General features: G+C 33.4%; 1 protein-coding gene across 6 annotated transcripts in view; it reads left to right on the top strand.

The window, feature by feature from the left end:
* ST7 (suppression of tumorigenicity 7) overlaps positions 1-23,579 on the top strand; it is a 288,256-nt gene that overhangs the window by 184,280 nt on the left and 80,397 nt on the right. For all 6 annotated transcript variants that reach the window (XM_052001658.1, XM_052001656.1, XM_052001657.1 and 3 more), the window contains 5 exons: positions 2,947-3,001; positions 3,780-3,895; positions 6,053-6,128; positions 11,926-12,080; positions 14,934-15,031. In XM_052001658.1, coding sequence (XP_051857618.1) covers positions 2,947-3,001; positions 3,780-3,895; positions 6,053-6,128; positions 11,926-12,080; positions 14,934-15,031 — 500 coding nt within the window. The remainder of the gene's footprint in view (positions 1-2,946; positions 3,002-3,779; positions 3,896-6,052; positions 6,129-11,925; positions 12,081-14,933; positions 15,032-23,579) is intronic.

Below are 23,579 nucleotides of genomic sequence, written 5' to 3'. Positions count from 1 at the left end.
ATATAGTTCATTAAGGTTTGTAAAAACACTTTAATTTATTATCTTTGATAGTAAATTTGATCTTCAGAATAGTTTGGTGAAATGGGTACTGTAATTATCATCCTGGTTTTACAGATTATAAAACTGATGCTCATGGAGTTTGTTAGTTGCATATGGTCCTATATAAACTAATATGTTGGAAGTAGGATTTGGACAGATCCTTCCTGATTCCAAATCTTAGCTTTTTATTAATATAAATGTCCTCACTGTGCTATTCTCCCTTCTTCCCATAGCCATTTTATATCATATGTGCCCCCTTCCCTCTTTGGATACCGCCACCACCCTAGTCCAAGCCCTCCTCCCTTTATACCTGGATTGTTGAAATACTTTTCTGCTTGATCACCATACTTCGTTTCCCGTCTATTCCATTCTCAATTCATTTATCAAAGTGATCTTCCTAAATCACCGATTCAATTTTATCAGTCCTTTCCCTCCCCCCAACTCCCATGGCTCCCTGTTTCCTTCAGGATCAAATATAAAATCCTCTGTTTGGCTCTTAAAGCTCATCATCACCTTGTCCCCTACTGTGTTCTTACCCTTTACTTCCTTCCATGTATGCCAGTGACAATGATAATGGTCTCCTGGCTCTTCTATCTTCTAGTTCTGTATTTTTTCTAGACTTTCTCCCATGCCTGGAATTTTCTCCCATGTTATCTCTGCCTTCTGGCTTCCTTCAAGTCTCAGCTAAAACCCTACCTTCTGCAGGAATCCTTCCCTGGTCCTTCTCACTGCCAGTATCTTTTCTTTGAAATTGTCTCCAGTTTGCTCTGTACAGAACATATCTTGTTGATACTTGATTGTTTGCTTGTTGTTTCTCCCATTAGACCTTCAATTCCTTGATACAATAACTGATTTTTGTTTTGATTTGTACTCTCAAGACTTAATACATTACCTTATAGCGCTTAATAATTACTTATTGACTTGACAACAGATAAAAACCTTGTCGAATATTTGTAGTTTTAAGCATAATAAATTTATAATCTTTATGTGCTGGATGTTATGATACAAAAAACAAAAACTTAATTTATGGAGGGTGTTGATCTTCAATTTGATTGATCTCCCAATTTGAAAGCCAGAGAAAACCTCTTCCTAGACATCACAATATATCAGAGAGTTCTTTTGTTAAAAATTAACAGACATCAATCATAGATTTTCCATCAGTAGATCACAATATATTGAAGCTCTGCTATATCCTGTAGTATTTTTAGTTGCCTAGTATAGTACCTCAAAATGATTTCAACATTTGGAATGAAAAATTCAATATTGATGCCCTTCATGAACTGATTCCCATAAGTCTGGCACACACTGACCTCTGCTGGTGTGGTCTGCTCACTACTTTTCTCTGATATTTGGTCTCTGCTTTCCCAATCCTTGGAGTTACTCTGCTTACTTGCTCTTTTTTCATATAGCTTTACTGTCCTGAACAGCTATGTTTTCTTTCAATGGCTTCTTCTCTAAGCTGGAGCACTTTCACCTACCCAAGGAATTTTAATTAAAAATCTGCACACGGAAAGTTAATGATAGCAATTGTAGCACATTATTAAACATTAATAATAACAGTAATTGTTACTATTAGTATAATATAGTATAAGATATATAATAACATTATATAACAATAGTTATAACTAATACTAATGACAACAAACTTTCAGCTTTATAGAGTACTTTTCTTTGAAACATCCTTGTGAGTTAGGCTATAAAATATTATTACTGAGGGCAACTAGGTGATGCAATGAATAGAGCACCAGTCCTGAAATCAGGAAGACCCAAGTTCAAATTTGGCCTTAGATGCTTAATACTTAATAGCTATGTGACCCTAGATAATTCACTTAACTCCAGTTACCTTTCAAAAACTTAAAAAAAAATTTCCATTTTACAAATGAAAAAATTAAGTCTCAGGTTAAGTAATTTGTCTAGGATTTAAATTATTGAGAGTTGTAAATAGATGTATAGGGAGTGATGAAGAAGAGGGACAAAGCCCTTTGAAAGAAGTGTTTTTAGACCTTCCTACTTACTACTTCCTTCCCATTGCAAGTGCCTTGTAAAATCCAAGGCATTCCCAAGGTTTCTTTGGGTTTCAGTATCCTCATCAGTAAAACAATAGATCTGTATTAGATGATCTCCCAGATTCTCCCTAACTTGAAAATTCTGTGTTTTGATTTGAAGATAAGCCACTTGCATTTTAAAAGTTGCAAACCATTTAAGCTTCTGTTGTCTTAAACTTCCTTTTGTCATTAAGTTTCTATTCTCAGTTCTGGAATTGTCTGAACTCATGCTAAGTCTCATTTCTTCTTACTCTCAAATCTCTGCAATAATAATAGTAAATGACATTTTTATATAGGTTTTCAGTTTACAAAGCAGTACCTTATTATGATCTTCCTTGGATCATAATATTATCCAACAAATATCGTTGACCCTACTTTACAGATAAGAACACTGAAGTTTAGAGGTTAAGTGATTTGCCCATGGTCACATAGGTAACAGACATCTAATATGAAAAGATATTCAGAGAACACACATTTTATTCCCATTAGGAGACTCTGAGACCGAATCCTAGCAGAGTTTAGTGACTTTTCCAAGATCACATGGCTGATGGGAGAGAGCCCAGAACAAAAGTACTGTTCAGAGGAGACCTTTGGGATCCTCTGATACAACTTCCATGTTTGATAAATAAGAAAGCTGAGACACATAGATATTAAGGGTTACATATTTGATCAAAACCCGTGTTTCCTGATAGTTTGTCTAATGTTTTTTTCTCCTTAAGTCAAATCTCCTTTGCAGGAAGCTGGAAATAAAAGCATGCTTTGATTTGGGCACATAAGATTTTGCTAAATTAATAAATTATTATTTTCCTTGCTTCTGTTAATTGGGTTTTTTTTTTTTTTTTTTTTTTTTTTTTTGCCACAGAATGCAAGGTTTGGCGAAATCCACTAAATCTCTTTAGAGGGGCTGAATATAATCGGTAAGTGTTGCAAAAGTTTGATGAAGCAAAGCTTTCTAGTGCAGTTTCCTCAGTGTGCCTTGCTGGGAACTGAACTCTCTGTTTGGGGGACTTGGCCTTGGTGATTTGTGCTGTGGTCTGTATTACAGCAAGACCTATGGCTCTTCAACTGGAAGGTCATCTGGACCAGTTTTCTTCTGAATGTGAGAAAACAGAGACCTAGAAAAGTCAAATAACAGGCCAGGCATCACACATGTGGCCAAGCTACATGTAAACCTTGTCCTAGGATGGCAAATTCTGCCTCCCTAAAAAAAGGAACATAGAGAAAAACCAACACATGACAACTGACTCTTTCTGAGGAGCATTTGGAAATACTGATGACTATTCTGTAAACATTTTTAACAGAGATAAAAATTTAAAAGTCTTAATAGGAATTGTAATTTATATGAGCCCACTATTCCTCCAGTGCTTTATACTACAGATATATTGCCAAATCAAAATGTTTTGAAGCATATTAATAAAGACAAATCAAATGAGATGTATTTGAATTTAAGTTAGCAAAGTAATTGGGCAAATTGGAGCATTCCCATGCTTTTAAAAAATATTCCTATTCATTATTATTAAATTTTCTTTAGCACCTTATATATGGCAAGTCATAATTTAGACCAAAAGTATAGAAAAATTTATTATACAAATGTTTTAAGTATAGATGATGTTGATGTTCTTACACCTGTGTAGATAAATGGTGAATGTCTTTTTGTTTCTCAGAAGTATCTGACTGCCTTATCTTCCTTTATAGGTATACATGGGTAACAGGACGAGAACCTTTGACCTATTATGACATGAATCTTTCAGCCCAGGACCATCAGACATTTTTTACATGTGACACAGATCATTTGCGGCCTGCAGATGCAAGTAAGAAGTGTTTCAAATATATTTTGCATAGAAGTTATAAAGTTGTGAGTTAATAATGATGATAAATAAAAATAATAGTACCCCATTTTGGGAAAAATCTTATATACAAAGGTTCATATACATAAAAAATTGTGAAGTTGGGGGACAAAATTAAAATTTTGTCCTTCAGTCAGCAAATACTTATTAGTGTGGTACCTATGTGATAGGACTAATAGACAGGCAGTATGAATTCAAATATGAATGAAAGAACCTATATTTGTTAAGAGCTTACATTCTAACAGGGGAGACCACATATGTATATACAAGTATGTGGAGAATAAATACAAAGATAATAGCTAAGAATAAATAAAAATTAGTTGTATGTGCAAGGGAGGTAAGAAAGGAGAACTTTAGCAATTGGGTAGAATCAGCAAATGCTTCATTCATGTGAAAGAAGATACATCCTAGGTTGCTTTTTGAAGGAAAGAAGATTCTATGAGTTGGAGGTAAGAAGGGGGGAAAGTGCATTCCTGAAATGGAGATGGGAGGTGGAGCAAATTATGTGAGGAACAGAGGGAGAGAAGCCCAATTTGTTTAAGGCCAAGTGATTGTGAAAGGTTTTAAATGCTAAAACCAAGAATTTATATTTTATACAAATGTTAATTTGGGAGCTAATGGAATTTTTATTAAGTGGGGGAGCAATCTGATCAGATGTGTTTTTAAAGAAAATCACTTTGGTAGTAATGTGGAGAATGGAGTAGAGTATAACAAAACCAATTAGGAGACTATTAGTATGTTCGAGGTGAAAAGAGATGAAGACCTAAACTAAAGTGGTGGCTACATGAGAATAGAATCCTATATGAATAATGACCAAAGGTAATGACATTTTTAAATTGCCTTTAAATGTATTTTAGTGTAATAAATATATATATATATATATATATATATATATATATATATATAATAAAATAAAATAAAAATAAAATAAAAATAAAATTTTCATTTAGTTTTTTTTTAATTGTTTTTGTTCCTTCAAACACAGATACTGTGTTAAAGCAAAGTTACACTTAAGATTCAGAATCTGCCCCTAGAGTGATTGAAGGAAAATACTTTGTTCAATTAAAACTTAAGAACTAGTGAATGTAAATGATAAGAATTCCATCCTTTTTAGTTGATTCATCTTCAGTCATGCACCACTGAACAATCCACTAGGCATTGTATATATAGTAATGGCTACACGGGGTAATTGTGTGCTTTGCTCTGCAAGAGAAACCATTTTAAGGGAAACTTTTGACTCTTGTATAAGGGAAGATGGCTGTATGTGTCTGTGTGTATGTGTGCATGCGTGTGTGTGTGTGTGTATAATAGAAAATGTAGTCCTCTGCCTGCATGTTAATTCAAAAACGGTATAGCATGATACTATAATGTACATGGGCTTGCAGCAAGCATTGTCAATAGAGAAACAGCAGATATAAATGATGGTATTGACTAATTGGAAGGGAAGTTATTGTAGAGGGCTGAAACTCTTTGAGCCGAGCACTTGAGGCTAACTACCAATTGGACAATACTCTATGGGCATATGCTTGGAAAATGGTCCTTTCCACTATCTGTGCTGGCTTAATGATTGGTGTATACAGAAGATTGTAGGAGGGACTAGAGGGTAGAATAAGACTAGCCAGAGTCACTCTTGGCGGTAGACGAGGTGGTCACAGAAATTCTGCTTTCATTCTGTTCAATCCTGCGTCTAAGGACTGAGAATAAAGATTAAGAACTTTTGCTTATCCTGACTCTGGCTGATTCTGAGGTATCTGGGTTGTTAGTGTGGTCATTACAAGTTATCAATACTTCAGTCTTCTGAGGACATAGAAGATTCTGACATTTAAATTTGGTGACTAGGAACCTCTTAGAAACTTATTTCCTTAACTTTCTTGAATCTTCAAATTTAAATTCTGTAGACACATCATTGAACAAAAGTTTTATGCAATCTGAGTATAAAAGAGAATAATAGCAAAATCGATTAATTATGTATCTTTAGGGAGATTGGCTGATTCTCTTGGTATGTACAGTATTTTCTAATTCAAGCACTTAATTAGATGTCACAGTATACGTGATTTCTTCTGATGCATCTATTATGATTGATGTGGTTTTTTTTTTTTTTTTGTCTTTTTTAATTAATAGTCATGCAGAAAGCCTGGAGAGAAAGGAACCCCCAAGCTAGAATTTCTGCAGCACATGAAGCCTTAGAGTTAAATGAGTAAGTGAGAGGAATATTATGTTTTTTCTTAATCTCCATGATGAAAATTCCATACTGGGTTGGAATGCAGAGTTGCTATTGATATCAGACTGTAATAGATTGTGAATTTGAACTAGATAATTTACATAGGGAACTGAAATTTTAACAAAAAAAATTTAACATAAACACACAGAGATGACATATAGTCAATTTTTAGACCTAATTGAAATTCATGGTGCCATATAGTTTCAAAATTATATTATCACTTGCATTCTAAGCAGGAGAAATTATAACTGATTCAGAATTCTCTATAGTAATATCATATTTTTAGATGTTATTCCTGCTAATGGGTAAAGTATACCAAGATATAAATAATGAAATATATGTATATATTTCAAATATATACAAAAATAAATGTTGCCCTGACAAGTGCTGTTAAACATTGTAACCAGATACTGAGGAACATTGTATGGTCAGTCTCCTTTGTAATTGACAAGTGAAATCTTAAAAAAAAAAAAATGGAGAAATCCTCATATAGGCTTGGAAAAGTTGAAATACAATAATAGATAAGACATGGTCTCTGCATATATTTATAGAGTTTAAAACTCTGACCGGAGCTGGGATAGGGCGGGGAGGGGGAGAGGAAAGGGGATATGGCACATGGACAAGTAAGTATAAAGAATAATAATAATAGCAATATTTAACATAGTGTTTTATAGTTTAGAGATAGACAAACTTTCTCTGTTTTACTGATGTGTGTGTTAAATGTGTAAGTGTGGAGTTAAGTGATTGGCCTGATGTAGTATAAGCAGCATTGGTCTTAGTGTTCTGAGTCCAACTCTGAAACCAAACCCATTAGACTATATCACGCCATAGATTCTTCCTTATCTCCCTATATAAGCACATAAGAAGTACCATGTGAAATTCAATAGTGATCAGAAAAGGATTTCATAGAGTAAGCAACATTTTACTTAGATTTCAAAGGATGGATAAATTAACTATTTTCACAAGGTTCCTTCTCAAAGAATCTTGGAAAATAAGAAGCTAAACCCCAACCCTCCCATAAGTGATTGATTCAACTCATCCCTCTGCCAGTTACAAAGGCCATTTATCAGAAACAAAATTAATCAGTAAACTTGGGTCTTGTTTAGTATTTATTTTCTCCCCATAGCCTGATCAAAATGTTGATAAACAAGGAAATGGCCATGGACTAGGCAATGGATAAGATAGAAAGGTAAATTGTATCATCTGACTTAGTATAAATAGTACCTAATACTTATTATTTTCCTATTACATTTCATTTTCCAAAAGTTTCTTGACATACAGAAGTATCAGTTTTACCACAAAGCCTCCTATTAAGAATTCATTAATTACTAATTTCTTTCTTACTTACAGAAACATTAATATTTTTAGATAACAATAAAAAGGATTTGGGTCTTAATTCTAGAGAACGATAATTGACCATTCTATAGCTGGAAAGGAATCTGAACCATCGGAAATTCTAATTCCTAGATGTTATCATTATTTTAAAAATAATATTCATTACAACATTTTAGCGATTTAAGGACCCTTACTTGTACTTGCCCAAGAATCCAGTCAGTGGTCATCTGGTGTGCACATTATGTTCTTTTATTAAGGAAGACAGAGCTGATCATCGTGATGAAGTGTCCATTATATTGAGTCTGAATTTTCCTCTGAAACTTTTCCTCCATTCTCTTAAATCTGCCTTCTGAGATTAAGAAGGACAAATCTAAAATTTCTTCCAATAAACAACCATTCAGATACTTGGAGACAACAATCATATTCCCCATCTTCTTTTCTCTAGACTAAACATTTCATTTCTTTCATCTAATCCTTGGATGACATGATTTCAAGACCTTTTGCCCATCCTAGTTCCTTGCTTATTTGTCAGTGTTCTTCCCTAAAACCAAATGCCCAGAACTAAACATATTATTCTAGATGTTTTCTGGCCAGACTATAACAATAATATCACCTTCCTACTCCTACATATTATGCTTTTTTCAGTGCAGTCAAGATTATATTGGCTTTTTTTAGCTGCCATATCCAATATTGATACAAATTGAACTTGTAGTCCATTAAAACCCACAAATCTATTTCACATGAACTGTTATCTTCGTACCTCTCTTCCATATTGTACTTGTTAAGTTTGATTTTTTTGGACTCCAAAATAGATATTTTCATTTATCTCTCTTAAGTTGAATTTTATGAAATTTAAGTCAGTACTCTAGCTTATTAAGGTCTTTTTGGATTCTGACTTTTGTCATCAATTGTCTTAACTATCCTTCTTAGCTTTGGGTCATTGATAAGGTTAGTAAATCATGCCATGTATCCCAGGCCAGAACTAAACTAGATACCAGTGATTCAGGTTCAAAGGATGATATGCAGTAAGGCATTTACAAATTGTAAAAATTCAGTAAAATGATGTTGCTAACAAGGAATTTAAAGAATATAATCTCAGAGTTAAAAAAATGAAATGGAATTCTGCTTTTTACCTCATCAATCACCAATTCAGGAATCCAGGAGAGTGACCTGCAGGCAGGTGGAGTTTAGAAATAACTTAAGATGCAATATTTTAAATGTTTCATTTTCCCAATCCCTGCAACCTCCAATGCCCAAAGGACTACCTTGGTTCTTAGCCGTTGGAGCTACTGCCAGATAGTGAGGAACTTTTGGGAAAGCTGGGAAAGAGAAAGAGAAGGTAGGGATTAAAGGATGAAAGGGAAAGTAAAAGAAGGAATATTTCTCTGCTAGAGCCTCCATTGTTGGCCTCCATTAGTGGTACTGAACTGGGGATAGCCCAGGTCCAAATCATATCTTGGATACTAGCTGTTTGACTTTGGGCAAATCATTTAAATTCTTTGCACCTCAGTTTCTTAACTTATGAAATGAGAATGTTGTATTTAATGATCCAGTACTTAGCATAATTCCTGATACATAATAGATGATTAATAAATGTTTATTGATTGATTGACCTCTAAGGCACCTAAAACTTTAAACTTATGATTTTTAAGTAGATATCAATTCATAATGGCTACTCTTTTGATCTTATCATTCAATTAATTTTTATTCTAACTGAATTATTTTGTAGCTGACATCTTTTCAACAATGTATCATCATATGAGAGACTTTGTCAGTTTCTTGAATGTGTCTAGTCATACTCTATCTACACCATTACCTTAATATAGCCATTTAATTTCCTTCTTTTAAAAATAGAAATGAAGTTATTTTGACAATAGACTCTAAGCTTCTTGAAGGCCAGAATAGGTTTGTCATTATATCTGTCACCCACAATAGTATCTGTTTTGTATTAGATGCGTTAAGAAATGTCTGTTGAATAACCATAGAGACATTTTGATTGCTGCTTTTTTCCTTAGATAGGTTGATGTTTACTCTTGATTTAAATAGCATCTTCTCAAATTAACTCTTTAACAAAGTTTTTAAACTTTACTTTTTTTCTCCTTTCTCAAAATTGAGAAATACACTCTTTTCCCATTATCATGACAACTCTGGTTTCCTCCATGAATTCTTAAAGGTTACTGACAATCACTCAGCTATCATATATGCCAATTTTTTGTAGTCCATTTGGGTCTGGTGATTTGAACTTAGCAAGGGCAATTATATGCTATCTTTCATGTTACTTCTAATCAGGAAGATATAAGTTCAAATTCAGCATCACCATCTCACTCAAGTATCGTAAAATAATAGTAATAATGCCAATAGCACCTACTATTTTAGGTTTTAGTGAGACACAAATGAAATTTAAAGTGTTTCATGAACTTGAAAGTATTTTATAAATGTTAGTTATTATTACCATCTTATTTAATAAAAAGATCTCAAGGTTTTCAAGTGAAAGTTTCAAGATGTGTGTTTTCGAGATACAGATTTTGTTATTGTTAATGTGATCTGATACAACCACTCTTCTCAGTGTCACCATCTTATGTGTCATTAATTACTTTTAAAAGCATGTCAGTGTCTGACATATTTTCAAGTTCAATAGGATTCTTCTGTCACTGATGATGACAGATCATTTCAGAAATTCTAACATACATTCCATACTTGTTTCCATTTTGAACTGTGAATATCCCTGAGATGATGAAACTCAATTGGGATCTGCCCCAAGCTTTCTGTTCACTTTGCCAAACCAAAATTTCCCTCCCTGTCTATCAGTTTCCTATATATTTGGTTTCCTCTGTTACAATATATAAACTACTGGAGGTCAGGAGGGACTGTTTTTGCTTTTATATTAATATCTAGAGCTTAGCAGAGTACATTGTACTTCATAACTCTTTTGTTCCCTTCTTTTCCCTCCTTTCCTTTCTTTCCTCTTCTCTCTCTCTCTCTCTTTCATTTTCTTTTTCTTTCTTTCTTTGTTTTGTGTGGTCACAAGATAACAGTTTTGGATTTGGAGAGGACCTTCTAGATCTAGTCCTGCCACCTTATTTTACAGATGAAGAATTTGAGACCTATCAAGGTTAAACGGCTTACTCTGAGATATTCAAGGAAAGGGCAGACAGTATTCCAAATCCAGTCCTCAGATTCCAGATCTATTGCTCTTTCCCCTGCATCATACTTCCTGCTCATAATCTACCATCACCCTTTTCCATATGAATTTGTCATCTTAACTAGTGTTGCCTCTGGCCTTTGTCTCTATGTGGCAAAGGCAGCAGATATTTATACTGCCTGAAATGATTTCTAGGTTTGTTTGACCTAAATAGGAATACATATTATGGGCAACAACTCGGTGAAGTAAATCAGGAGGCATTTTACATAGTAGAGAGAACTTTGGACTTTGAATCAGAAAGACCCAACTTTCAATGGCTCCTCAAACTCTTATTAGCTGTGTGAACCTGGGCACTTCCAAATCTAAATCCATGATCCTTTTAAAAATTTTTGTAGAAAACAGTGATAATCAGGTATATACATATATATATATAAGCATTGATAGCTTATTTGAAACTTTTTTAGTAAGACTCAACTGAATCTCACCATCACAGGGGCATTCATTGTTGAAATGACTAGAAAACAAGTAAACAAAATGTTACATTTGTTAACATTTATGTAATGATTTATCTTCATTGATCAGTGGACAAAAACCTTTCACTTTGAGTAACTATAGTTATACCATATTGTTTATAGATGATCTAAAAATTGTGTAAATCTTAATACCCTTCTGCCCTTCTGTCATTCTATTTGTCTATCACCATTGCTGTGAAAAATAGGACTAAGAGAATTTTTCTTTTTCATTTCTTTTTTTTTTTTTTTGTGGGGGGATGGGTGTTCATGGATTGTCAGGGTCAAAGAATTCCCATAATTAATTATGTGTCTTCACATGAGATGGTTTAGTGCCTGGCACATAGTGAGCACTTAATAAATGCTTGTTCCCTTCTTTTCTCTTCATCCACAAGTCATAGATTTGAATCCTTACAAGTTTTATGTTACAATGGCATGGATTTCATCTCCATGTCATGCCATGCTATGGCATCAAAGAAAAACTTTATAGGGTAGGAATGAATTCTTCTCTCATTCAAACCACAACTTGAAAAAAATCCCTATGTGACAAATAAACAAAAATCAGTGCCTTTTCCCTATTATATTAGGCTGACCATGCTTTTTAAATTTAAGCTTAAAGCTGAACTGCAGGGGTTTTTTTCCTTTAAAAAAATAAACACTTTAGAAAATGAGCCAGGTGATCCTGCTTTCTATAACTCCAAAATTCTGCTTACTGTCCCACCTTCTTTCTTAAGTGTTTCCTTAGATTTATTATTGATAATTGCTTTTTTGTTCCTCTTATTGACAGGTGTGCCACTGCATACATCCTCCTGGCTGAGGAAGAAGCCACCACTATTGTAGAGGCAGAGAAACTCTTCAAACAGGCTTTGAAGGCAGGAGAAGGCTGTTACAGGCGTTCCCAACAGCTGCAGCATCATGGAGCTCAATATGAAGCCCAACACAGTAAGATTTCTTCTGAGTTAATTCTGTGAACATTTTGATTAATAAAAGACCAAAAAATGATATTCCTTTCCTACCTAGTCACTTCAATATTTGGCTGTGAAATTTAGTTATAGACTTCTTAAACTGTGTCGGGGGTGGGGGGGAGGGGGGAGGCAGGGGGCGTGAACGTGCGCGTGTGTGTGTGTGTGTGTGTGTGTGTGTGTGTGTGTGTGTGTTAATTCTTCCTTTGTATTCCATTTAAAGTGATTCAGCAAATTTTTCTTAACCCCCCCTGCTGTGTGTAGTGCAGTGCTAAGTGTTTGGGATACAAAATGGAAATAAGAGACAGTTTTTCCTCTTTAGGAGCTTGTCTTCTCATAGGGGGTGGATAACACACATCCAGAAGTAGCTATCCTACAAGTTAAGAATTCAGTAGAGACCCAAGAGAGATTCAGCAGAGAGGCGACATGAAGCATGTCTGAGAAAGAGTGTTTGAGGGGGTGAATCAGGGAATGGTTCAGGAAAGAATTGGTGTCTAAGCTTTCCTCCAAAGAAAAACTACCGTAACATAAATTTTCAACTGATCTAGAAGTGAGTTTCATGACTATAAGTAGCCAGATTCTCCTATTTAATATTTCTTTTCTGCCTATAGAGCCAGTCATGAAGGTGAATATTAATAATGCAGAAACATATCTATAGCATTGCTACATATTTCTCCATTATAAAATGTCTCTTATTCCAAAATATGAGTTAAAGTTGCTTTCAGCAGCTAAATTGGTCTGGAAGACTCAGAGAAATCATAAAATGTTAGACCTTGAGAATATCTAAGAACTCATCTAGATTAACTTCCTCATTATACAGATGAAGTAACTGAGGTACAGGAAGGTTAATGCTTACTCATATGTCAACAGAAAGCATAGCTCATAACTCGGCGACAGTATAATCATTAAATGGAACCACCTGAAAAAATAATTTGATTGTTCAAGCATTTAGCATTTATTAGAAGACAAGTAAAAACTTTTTTAAAAATATAGAAGGCTAAATGTTTATATGTTACTTGGTAGTTATAATAGCCTTTCTTTTGTTTTTTAACAGACACATTATATTGCTGTCTTCAGAGACTATCTCAAATTAATGCCCTTTTTTGGTTTTCCTTTACATCAACTGATGTTCTGGTCTTCTAATCCTATGTTCATTTATCTTAGGCTTAGTGAGGTATGAGATATAGAAACGAGAGAATTAGGTCACTTTTGGCATCCTTAGTTCTCATTAGTTGAATTTTGAAATTAGCCAACCTTATAGAAAATGGTGTCATTGCCCATCAACAGGTCATTTTCAGAAAAGAGTGGGATTTTTTCTTCAGTGTTCTCCAAATTGCAATTTGTAGAGAAAGAGATGAGACATGGTATTTTCTTCTCATAACTGGGAGTGTCAAATTAAGCATTAGTGTTGATTTTGGTTTTGTGTGACAACTCACATTGCATTAATCTTCACTATTCAGGCACCAGAGTGATCTTTGGCACACAATTCACATATGCAGGGATATGTGCACATACCTCATTACATGTAGATTTAATTTACAATGAGCAAACATGCTTAAGCAATTCTCTAATCACCACCTGTTTCTCCGCCCTGATTTGGAAAACATGAACATTAGGCACAACACAATGGATTTTGAAAACATATGTAGTTAATGAGTGTTTTATGAACTATTGGGGTATTAATACATAAAATTACATAATCTGAAATACAGCTGAAGAAATTTTCTCTTTCCTCTTGGTTCTTTTCTCCTCAAAATTCAATCCTTTCAACCTGTTGCCTAAATCTATCCAAAAAATATAATCACATCTTTAAAATAATTTGTAGGTACTTGGAAAGTTTTCAGCACACATCTTGTTCTCATTGTTTAAGACATGAAATGTTAGGACTTTGGTCTTAAAATCTTTTAATGGCTACATATTATACATGTACTTAATCTATAACAGGTGTGTTATATTTTCTGAAATATGGTAATTTTATAGAGGATTTAGTGCATGCATATTCTCACTGGTCTAAAAGCATATTTAAAAAGACATAGAATTAAATAAAAGATTAAGATGAAAAGTTGGTAATGCATTTTTTAAGAGTCATATTGGTGATTATTGTTATAACTATTTAGCTTGTCAATGCTTTCTCTAACACAAGGATATTTTTGTTTCCCATTGCACATTGTATTGTCATATCTGGAATGTGTTATGCTGCCATCTACAATAGACTGCTTTGGGGACCTGGAGATGATTATGATGTCACTAGTGCTAGGGCAAGAATAATAAAAAACAGAAGTTCAAGATGTGGCTTCTCCAGACTTAATGTCAAAAAGGGGGAGGGGGGGAGTTCTTCATCAGGATGCAACCTGAGATTCACCTCTTTGCATCCTTAGAAAAAAAACATGCATACATGAGTGTAATTCTTGGCTCGTAAGCCTTAGTGCAAGATGGGTTTATTCATTATCTTAGGCACAATCTAGCAGATGAATTTCTTTACTAAATATTTACTAAGAACTAGATCATTAATCTGACATTAATTTGTTCGTTCAGCATCTTTACTTAATAATATCGTCTAGGTCACCAGGCACATGATGATCTGACCTTTCAAAATCTTAGTGCTCTATGGTATGTTCATTCTGCTATTGATGGGTTCAGGTTGTGGATCATCTTCAATAGGGTTCTGGTTCTTGGCAATAACAAAAGTGGTGAAGGAGAGCAATAAATCTTCACTTGCAATTTTTCTCTGTGGAGATGGTAAATGGACCTTTTTGTATTATTCTTTTTTTTTTTTCTTTGCTCAGCAGAACAATCATGGTTTCATAACTTTCATTCTTCTTTCCCTCTCTAGGACGAGATACCAATGTCTTGGTCTACATTAAAAGGAGGCTAGCGATGTGTGCAAGAAAGCTTGGGAGGACCAGGGAGGCAGTCAAAATGATGAGAGATGTGAGTGTGAATTTGTACTTATGGGTTTGTGGCAAGATATCTGATGTGAAGTTCTAGTTGAAGATGGTAGTCGCTACAAATAGGCAGGATATGCTTTAAAGCTCATGTAAGAAATCTATTCCAGGATCAGCTATATTATTTCAGCTAAATTATATTAATTTAGGCTTGCTCTGTGTATGTTTTTTAATTGGTGATAAATTTGAACAACATTATATAAACAACTGTATAGTAATATACTCTGTTATAACCCTATCCTACTGAAATTATTTTATATATTTCTCTAGTTCCTATCTAATATCAGAAGGTTTTTTAGACATTAAATTGCAGAAAGAAGGTAGTTAATAAAATTTAAGAAATCAAAAAGAGAAGCTAGAATTTTAATTTGGGGGACAATTAGAATATTTTAAGTAAGGTCAACAAGGACTTTTGCTTCCTAAATCACTACAGAAAATACCTTATGTTAAGGAACAGATGTAATAATAATATCTGGATCTTCCTTTGTGAATATTTCTTGCTTAAAGCTTCTAATTTATTTGTGGACATAAAATAGTTATCCTTATTTGAGGATTTAAAAAAAATCTCTTGGAAAGATCTTTCCTTTCAATGTAGGAGATCCAACTTCTGATTTCAGTTCCAAGAACCCTTTCATTTACAATATTCAGTAAGTGACAGAATGTTATCATTTACTGTACCAAAAAAAAGTATCTTGTCCAAATCTGTTAAGAGACCAGGATTGTACAAAACTACTGATGGAAATTTTTCATAAATTTGAAGATGGGTTGTTTAGTATGATGTATGAATGTCCCCTTTTGTAGGAGTAGAATTGTAGTACAATTTCAATCCCAAGTTATTCTGTATAGAATTCTGTATAGAAAGATACCATACTGTAATGAGCAACACAAAAATCCATCCTGGAAATCAGTCAGGAGACGCAGGTTCTGATATCTCAGTTCTCCCAGTAACTGTCTGTGTAACTTTTAAGTCATTTATGTTCTCAGGTCTGAAAAAAGTGTGTAAGAAAAAAGGAATGATGCTAATCCATTTTCAGTGGAATGGAGGAAGGATGAAATACAAATGAAAAAATAACATTCTCTTAATTGTTACTGTTTAGGAGACTAGAAGGCATATATGTGAGATAGGAGAATATCAAGATGGTACCTTTTGTACAAAGGCGTGTTCTCTTTTTTTTGGGCAAAACTATTATCTAAGGAAAGTACCCCAATTTGTATCTTCAGAAAGAAATATAGAACTTTGTGCACTATTATGGTTTTTTAAATAGTATATGCTTCTGCATATATTAAGTGGAAAGGAACCTGAAGCCAGTACATGAAACTTTCAGAATGCTTATCTTTGAAAGGTTGCCACTCCATAATATTGTTCTTAATCTGTATCAATATTAGCAACGACTTTGGATCTGCAAGATTCCAAAAGCTCACAAAAGGTAGAATAAGTTTGTAAATGAACTGGACCTGGCTTCATTGTACTTGTAACAGTTCATTTTATTTTTACTGGTTTGCCTGAACATTTTAAATAGGTTGAAAAGTTGGCATACTGTGATTATTAGGATTTTGGGAGGGAGGGTAAAGAAAGGGAGAGGAACAAACATTTCATAACTACTCACTACATCCTAGGCATTCTGAGAAGCTCTTTTATAAATTATCTTATCTTATTTTTATAAATATTATCTTATTTACAGCAGCCCTGGGAGGGTAGATGCTGTTATTATTTCCACTTTACAGCTGAGAAAATTGAGGGAGAGGTTAAATAACTTATGTATTAAAAAAAAAAAAAGTCACAGAAAAACTGAGTTTTTCTGATTCCAGGACCTGTGTTTTATCTGTTACGTCATCTTGCTGCCTTAAATTCCTGTTTTGCTCACATTTGTTCTAAGAGGTAGGACCCTAAGCTGAGGGAGAAAGTTCAGGCCCATTTAACCATTGTTTTGTTATAGAAACAGGCTATCTGTAAGGACCTATGACTGGCCCTATGTTGTTTTTGTCTTGCAATACTCTTAATAGTATATCAGATTGGATGGTTATTTGCAAATAAATAGAGATGTGACATTATATTGTGTCTTATTAAAGAAACTTAATTTTAAAATTAAATGTTTTTTTTAACTTTAAAAAGTTTTAATTTTGATAACCCTAATCATAGAACATTGGACCAAGAATGAAACATTGGAATAATATAAGCCAACATGTTTATTTTGCAAATGAGGAAGTTGCACTGCTTGATTTTATATAGCTAGTTAGTGGAAGGACCAGGAGGCTAATACCAGAATTTCTAGCTTCGTAGATCAGAGGGTTATAGATATTGTAGACCTAAACAAATATATATTCATTCTTTTATTTGTAGGGATATTGTGGGATGTGAGCAAGATCATTCATCTACCCTTATTCAGCACTCTCCTATTCCTAACTTCATGACTAGATGGGTTTTTTAATATAGATATAGGAAGTTGTAGCAAATGAATCTATGGAGATCTCTTCTCCTTCATTTTTCTTTTTTCTTCTCTATTTCTCCTCATTCCAAATTCCATTTTAACTTCAAGTCTACAGTCATAGAAAATACTCTGGCAAAACCTTAAAGTTTTAAATCGCTCTCATTCCTTGAATTCTTACTTCAATTACCTTCTACCCACTACATTTGCTTTTTAAAAATATATTTTTGCAATCATTATTTCTTCCTCCCCAATTGAACAATTAAAAAACAAAAATAAAACCCTTATAACAAATATGCATCATCTAATAAAACAAATTCCCATATTGACAATTTCCAATGATGTATATCTTACTCTGCATTTAAATCCATCACTTCTCTAGCATAAAATAGGTGTCATGTTTCATCTTCAATCTATGGACTCCTGATTTATCTTTCTATTGATCAGAATACTAAAGTTTTTTCTAAATTTTTTTCTCAATACTGTTATCATTAGATAACCTGTTTTCCCCAATTCTGCTGACTTCTCTCTGCATAACTTCATCGAGGTCTTCCAAATTTCCTCTAAAATTCCACTTAATAATTTCTTATGTATAATAATTCAGCAAATGTATGTACTATAATTTTTTTACCCATTCCCTAAGAGATGAGTACTCCCTTAGTTTTCTTTTTTCTTTTTCTTTTTCTTTTCTTTTCTTTTCTTTTTTTTCTTTTCTTTTCTTTTCTTTTCTTTTCTTTTCTTTTCTTTTTTCTTTTTTTTCTTTTTTCTTTTTTCTTTTTTTTTTTTTGCTACTGGAGGAAAAAAAGAATATTTTTATACAGATGAATCCTTTTTTTCTTTTTGAAAAGTCTCTTTGTTATATAGAGGCAGTAATGGAATATCAAAAGATATTTGGCAACTTAAGGATTTGGAGTTATTGTTCCAAATTGCTTTCTAGAATGGCTATTCACAACTTCACTGACAGTACACTTATGTACCTCTTTTCTTACAGCCCTCTTAACAGTATCCTTGTCTTTTTTGGTGCTCTTTGCAAATGAAATGAGTATAAATTGGGACTTTCAGAGTTGATATAATTTGAAGTCCTCCAATTATTAATGAATTGGACCATTTATACATATTGTCCCCTGTAACTAATCAGCTACTATGTATTACAAAGAATGCTGGAATTCTTCTTCTGAAAACTTCTTATTCATATCTTGACCATTTATCAGTTATTTTCATGAATTTGAATTAGCTCCTCAATAAATCTTGAATAGAAAACTTTTATGAGAGAAACTTTTTCCCTAATGTTTTATCCCAGTTACATATTTCACTTCTAATTTTAAGTGGATTGGTTTTTATGTGTGTAAATTATTTTTAATTTTATGTAATTAAAATTGTCACTGTTATTTTCTGTAGTATGTTTAGACATTAACTTTATACATGTATTTGAAAAATAATTTCTTTCTTGCTGCTTTAACTTGCTTATGTTTTCACTTTTTATGTCTGTTTTATGTCCATTTGGAGCTATTAATATATATTGTGAGATATTGATCTAAGCCTAATTTTTGCCATGTTGTTTTTCAGTTTTCCAAAAGTTTTGTCTAATAGTAATTTCTTATTCTAGTAACTTAGTGATTAGGTTTATTCCAAACTGTATTCATTTGCTTTTATGTACTTAATCTGTTCAACTAATTGACCTTTCTTCTTTTTTTTTTTATTAAAGCCTTTTATTTTCAAAACATATACATGGATAATTTTTTCGTCATTTGGGGCAAAACCTTGTGCCCCAAATTTTCTACTCCTTCCCCTAAATGGCAAGTGATCCAATATATGTTATACACGTTAAAATATATGTTAAATTCAATATATATAAACATATTTATATAATCATCTTGCTGCACAAGAAAAAAATCAGATCAAAAAGGGAAAAAATGAAAAAAAGAAAACAAAATTCAAAAGAAAAACAAAAAGAGTAAAAATGCTATGTTGTGATCTACACTCAGTTCCCACAGTCTTCTCTCTGGATGTAGATGGCTTTCTTCATCATAAGATTATTGGAACTGGCTTGTATCATCTCATTGTTGCCAAGGGTCACATCTATCGGAATTGATCTTGATCTCTCTTCTTAACTAGTATTAAAATAATTTTGATAATTACTGTTTTGTAGTATAGTTTGATATCTACTACTGCTAGGTCATCTTCTTTCTCATTTTTTTTTCATTATTTCCCTTGATATTTCTGGTCTTTTATTCCTCCAAATTCTGCCATCATGGACAAAGTAATGACTTTTGTTTTTTATAAAAGGGGACCTCGTAGGTGTTATTTGGTAGAAGCCAGCAGATCCAGAATCTATATTTGAGAGTATATATATGCTTTCATGATGGGGATTTATATTATTTCATCATAGTTTTCTTTATTTCCCAACATCTCCAGTCACTGTCTATCTCTGCCCACTTTTAGAAATTATCAATGCAAAGATAGACAGGGGGTACGAAAGAAGAGAGGTAGGGGAGAGAAAGAGAGGACAGAGACAGACTTTTAGAGTTTTCTATTTTTTTAATTTGATGACATCCTTTGATGTATACAGAAATATTCAGGTTAGGAGTTAAAGCCAAAGACTAGGCTGCTTTCTTTTACATGATAGTAAAATGCCATCATAAAAATAGAAGACACCAGTGGTGCTCCTCAGGCTTAAAAAATGCTAGTTATCTGTAATGTTCTTTGGTTTGGTTTTCCTGGGGGTCTCTGGAAGCAGCCTTCCTTTCAGTTCAGTAATCATCACAAGAACAGCCAGGTATTAAAAGTCCAAATCCGTTATTGTCTCCTTGCCTGGGGCTGGGCAGCTGTCTTAGAAGCCTTCCGGAGTCTTGGTTTCAGTGGAGAAAATGCAGGAGGAGACCCTGCCACCAGGAGCCTGACTGAAGGTGGAAATGAAATCTCTCTCTCCTTGGTTCCAAGAGCTTGAGCTCCTGTCACCAGTCCTTTGTCTTCTCTGCCTCTGAATCTGGCTGAGTTTGTCCGAGCTTATATGCTCTCTTATCTTAGTGTGAATCTGGTAGAACTTATATTAAGTACTAAGTACATGTACTGAACTAGAGAACTATTAAGCACTATGCTAAACTAGTTAATCATTGTCTTATCAATTCCACTGACTTAGCACTTTGTAAGACTCCTTGTTTCAAATTCAGAGTTCTGGACCATAACAGCCCTTCATATCTATAAGCAAAACTGTCAAGAAATCAGTGATGTGTTAAAGAAGAATTGGGTCTTTTCCTATCTTCATTGGAAACTTATTTTCTACTCATCCTAGGGATTGATTTGGCACTAGAAGTTCCTGTTATATTGTTAAATATAGAAATTATATATGTTGGAAGAAAAAAGTACTTAATACAATTTAAATAACATTATTACAACTAAGAAAGCATTCTTTCTGTTCTCCACAACTTTAATTTCCTTTTTTAATTCAGCTTCTCGACCTATTTTTCTTCATTTATCCTATTCTCTACTTTTTCTCTTGTCTTTTTGTCTTTATTTTATTTTCATTCCATTGCTCTTATGGCTTCCTTTTCCCGTGATATTTCATCATTTTCCTGGAAAGTTCTGAATGAATTAGATAGGTTAATTCAGTGGTAAGTTTCACTCTTAGAGGCCACTAAAGTTCCATTTAGTGGCATCTGTTTGGGGTCTCTTAAGATGTTTAGGTGTAGCAATGTTATTGAATGGAAAAAGCAAAATTTCTAAATATAGTGAATTATGTTAATTTATTTCCCAATTAATTCCTGTGAAAATGATTCTGGCATGAGCCAAGATATGATCATTGCAGACAGATGACTGAAATTGAATGCTCTTAATAGAACTTCAGAGTTTGAAAAACTGAATATTGGATTTCTTTGTACCAAAAAAGACTATATTGGTCTTAATAAGAATGCCTACATTATTTTGACCTTTTTGTCTCTTGTAATTATTTAGACTTTATTATTTAACGTGTTTCTTTGGTTAGAAAGAGGACAGTCAATAAAACAAAGATTTGTAAAGCAGCCAGAATAAACCCATTATAGATCAAAAGGTCTGTGTTGGAGAAGATAATTGTGAAAATGCTGGAAGATAAATTTAAAAAAGTAATGGATAGAAGGAAAAATGAAGTCACAGAAAAAAAAAAAACTCATACTTTTTAAAAAACAATAGTCTTATTTTTTTTAACTACATGCAAACAAAAATTTAAAGAATTTTTTAAATTAAAATTTTGATTTCTTATGCCCAAAAGGCTATCAAATTATGCATATCCTTTGATCTACCTGTGGATCTGTATGCTCAAGAGTTCATAAAAAAGGGAAAAGGACTCATATGTGCAAAAATGTTTGTAGCAGTCTTTTATAGTGGCAAGGAACTGGAAATTGAGTTGATGAATGTCCATCAGTTGAGGAATGGCTGAATGAGTTATGGTATATAAATGTAATGGAATATTATTGTTCTATAAGAAAGGACAAGCAGACTGATATCAGAAAAGCCTGATGAAGATCCTCTGAGTAATTTCAGGCTATTTGTGTTATCAGATGTTATAGCTTGTTTGTGAAATAGTAAGTGATTGATTTTGATGATCTCCAATGTATATAGCAACAAGAAGATTATGTGGTGATCAACTATGATAGACTTGACTCTTTTCAGCAGTGGGGTGATTCAGGCCAATTCCAATGGTCTTATGATGGAAAGAGCCATCTGGACCCAGAGAGAACAATAGAGACTGAATGTGATCACAACATAATATTTTCACCTTTGTTGTTTGCTTCTTTGTTTTTTTCTTTCTCTCTTTTTTAAAAATTTTATTACTTTCTTAGGAGAGGTAGGCATGGATTGGTTGTATTCTTGCTAATTGGAGGCAACACAGGTCCCTTTGAGCATGTCATTGAAAAATGCATTTATTGTAAAGTGAGAAAAATTGTTATCATATCAATAATAGCAAAGGAGACACTTTGTGGCATGAGTTATACCGAAGGTAAGTAGGCCACTAATACACTATGATGAAAGTAATGAGACTTAGATGAAAAAGTGCTCTATTTTATATGTACAAAGGTTTTCTGGAAACCACCCCTACTCTGTTTTCCTCTTGAACAGATAAGAACATATCAAGCTAGCACTGAGTGGGTGGAAGATGAAGATCCTCTGAGTAATTTAAGGCTACTTGTGCAATCAGATGTTATAGCTTGTTTGTGAAATAGTCAGTGATTTTGATGATGTTCAAGTGAAGATTGCCTTTCACCTACCAGCTTTGCTTCAAGTCCAATCAAAATCCCACTTTCTAAAGGAAGCCTTTGCTGATTCCCTCTTTCTAGCCCTTTCCCTCCTTTGATTAGCTCCAACTTATCTTGTATTACTTTGTTATTACATAATTGTTTGCATGTGGCCTCTCCCATTAGACTGAATTCCTTGAGAACAAAGATTCTCTTTTGCCTTTCTTTGTATCCTTAGAGCTTGGCACAGTACCTGGCACATAGTTGCATTTAATAGATGTTTATTGACTGACAGATTTTGATATATTTGGGGCACATATCTCTTAATAAAAGCTCAACTAGATTACTCTGTCAAATCAGTTCAGGTATACCTTGTCTTATATAACAAATTTATTCCCTTTCTTCTTTCCCCCAGAATTTACATGAAAATTAAATCACATTTTAAGTTTATTGATGAAATTCATTGTTTAAAGGACTCCTGTAATGAATCTCCGTATGTTTATCCTGTACATCTGACTGGCACGTTCACAATCTATTTTACAGAATGGATGCTATATGATTGTGTCATTCAATTGAATTGTTATTTTTATAGTTATACTCGCTAAGTCTCTATTTGTGTTACAAGTAAGTTCAGTTTAAGCAGTTATCAATCCAAGGAAGAATCTGTTAAACTGGTTGCTAATAGGTTAGTTAAATACATTTGTGCAGAGCAAATTGTAGCCAATTTTTCCTTTTCTAACCAATTCTTTTTGGTGTCCAAAAGTTACAGAGTAAGCATTGCTCCAGATTGTCTCTGGAAAGGGTCATTTTCTTTTTGGTGCATGATTCAGCTTCTCTGTAAGACATTTTCTAATGTTTTGTTTATGTGGCAAAGTAAATCTAATAGTATCAAAGGCTC

The sequence above is a fragment of the Antechinus flavipes genome, chromosome 5 (assembly GCF_016432865.1).
Source record: "Antechinus flavipes isolate AdamAnt ecotype Samford, QLD, Australia chromosome 5, AdamAnt_v2, whole genome shotgun sequence".
NCBI classification, from domain to species: Eukaryota; Metazoa; Chordata; class Mammalia; order Dasyuromorphia; family Dasyuridae; genus Antechinus; species Antechinus flavipes.
The sequence above is the reverse complement of the archived record's forward strand: the minus strand, read 5'-3'. Positions and strand labels throughout refer to the sequence as shown.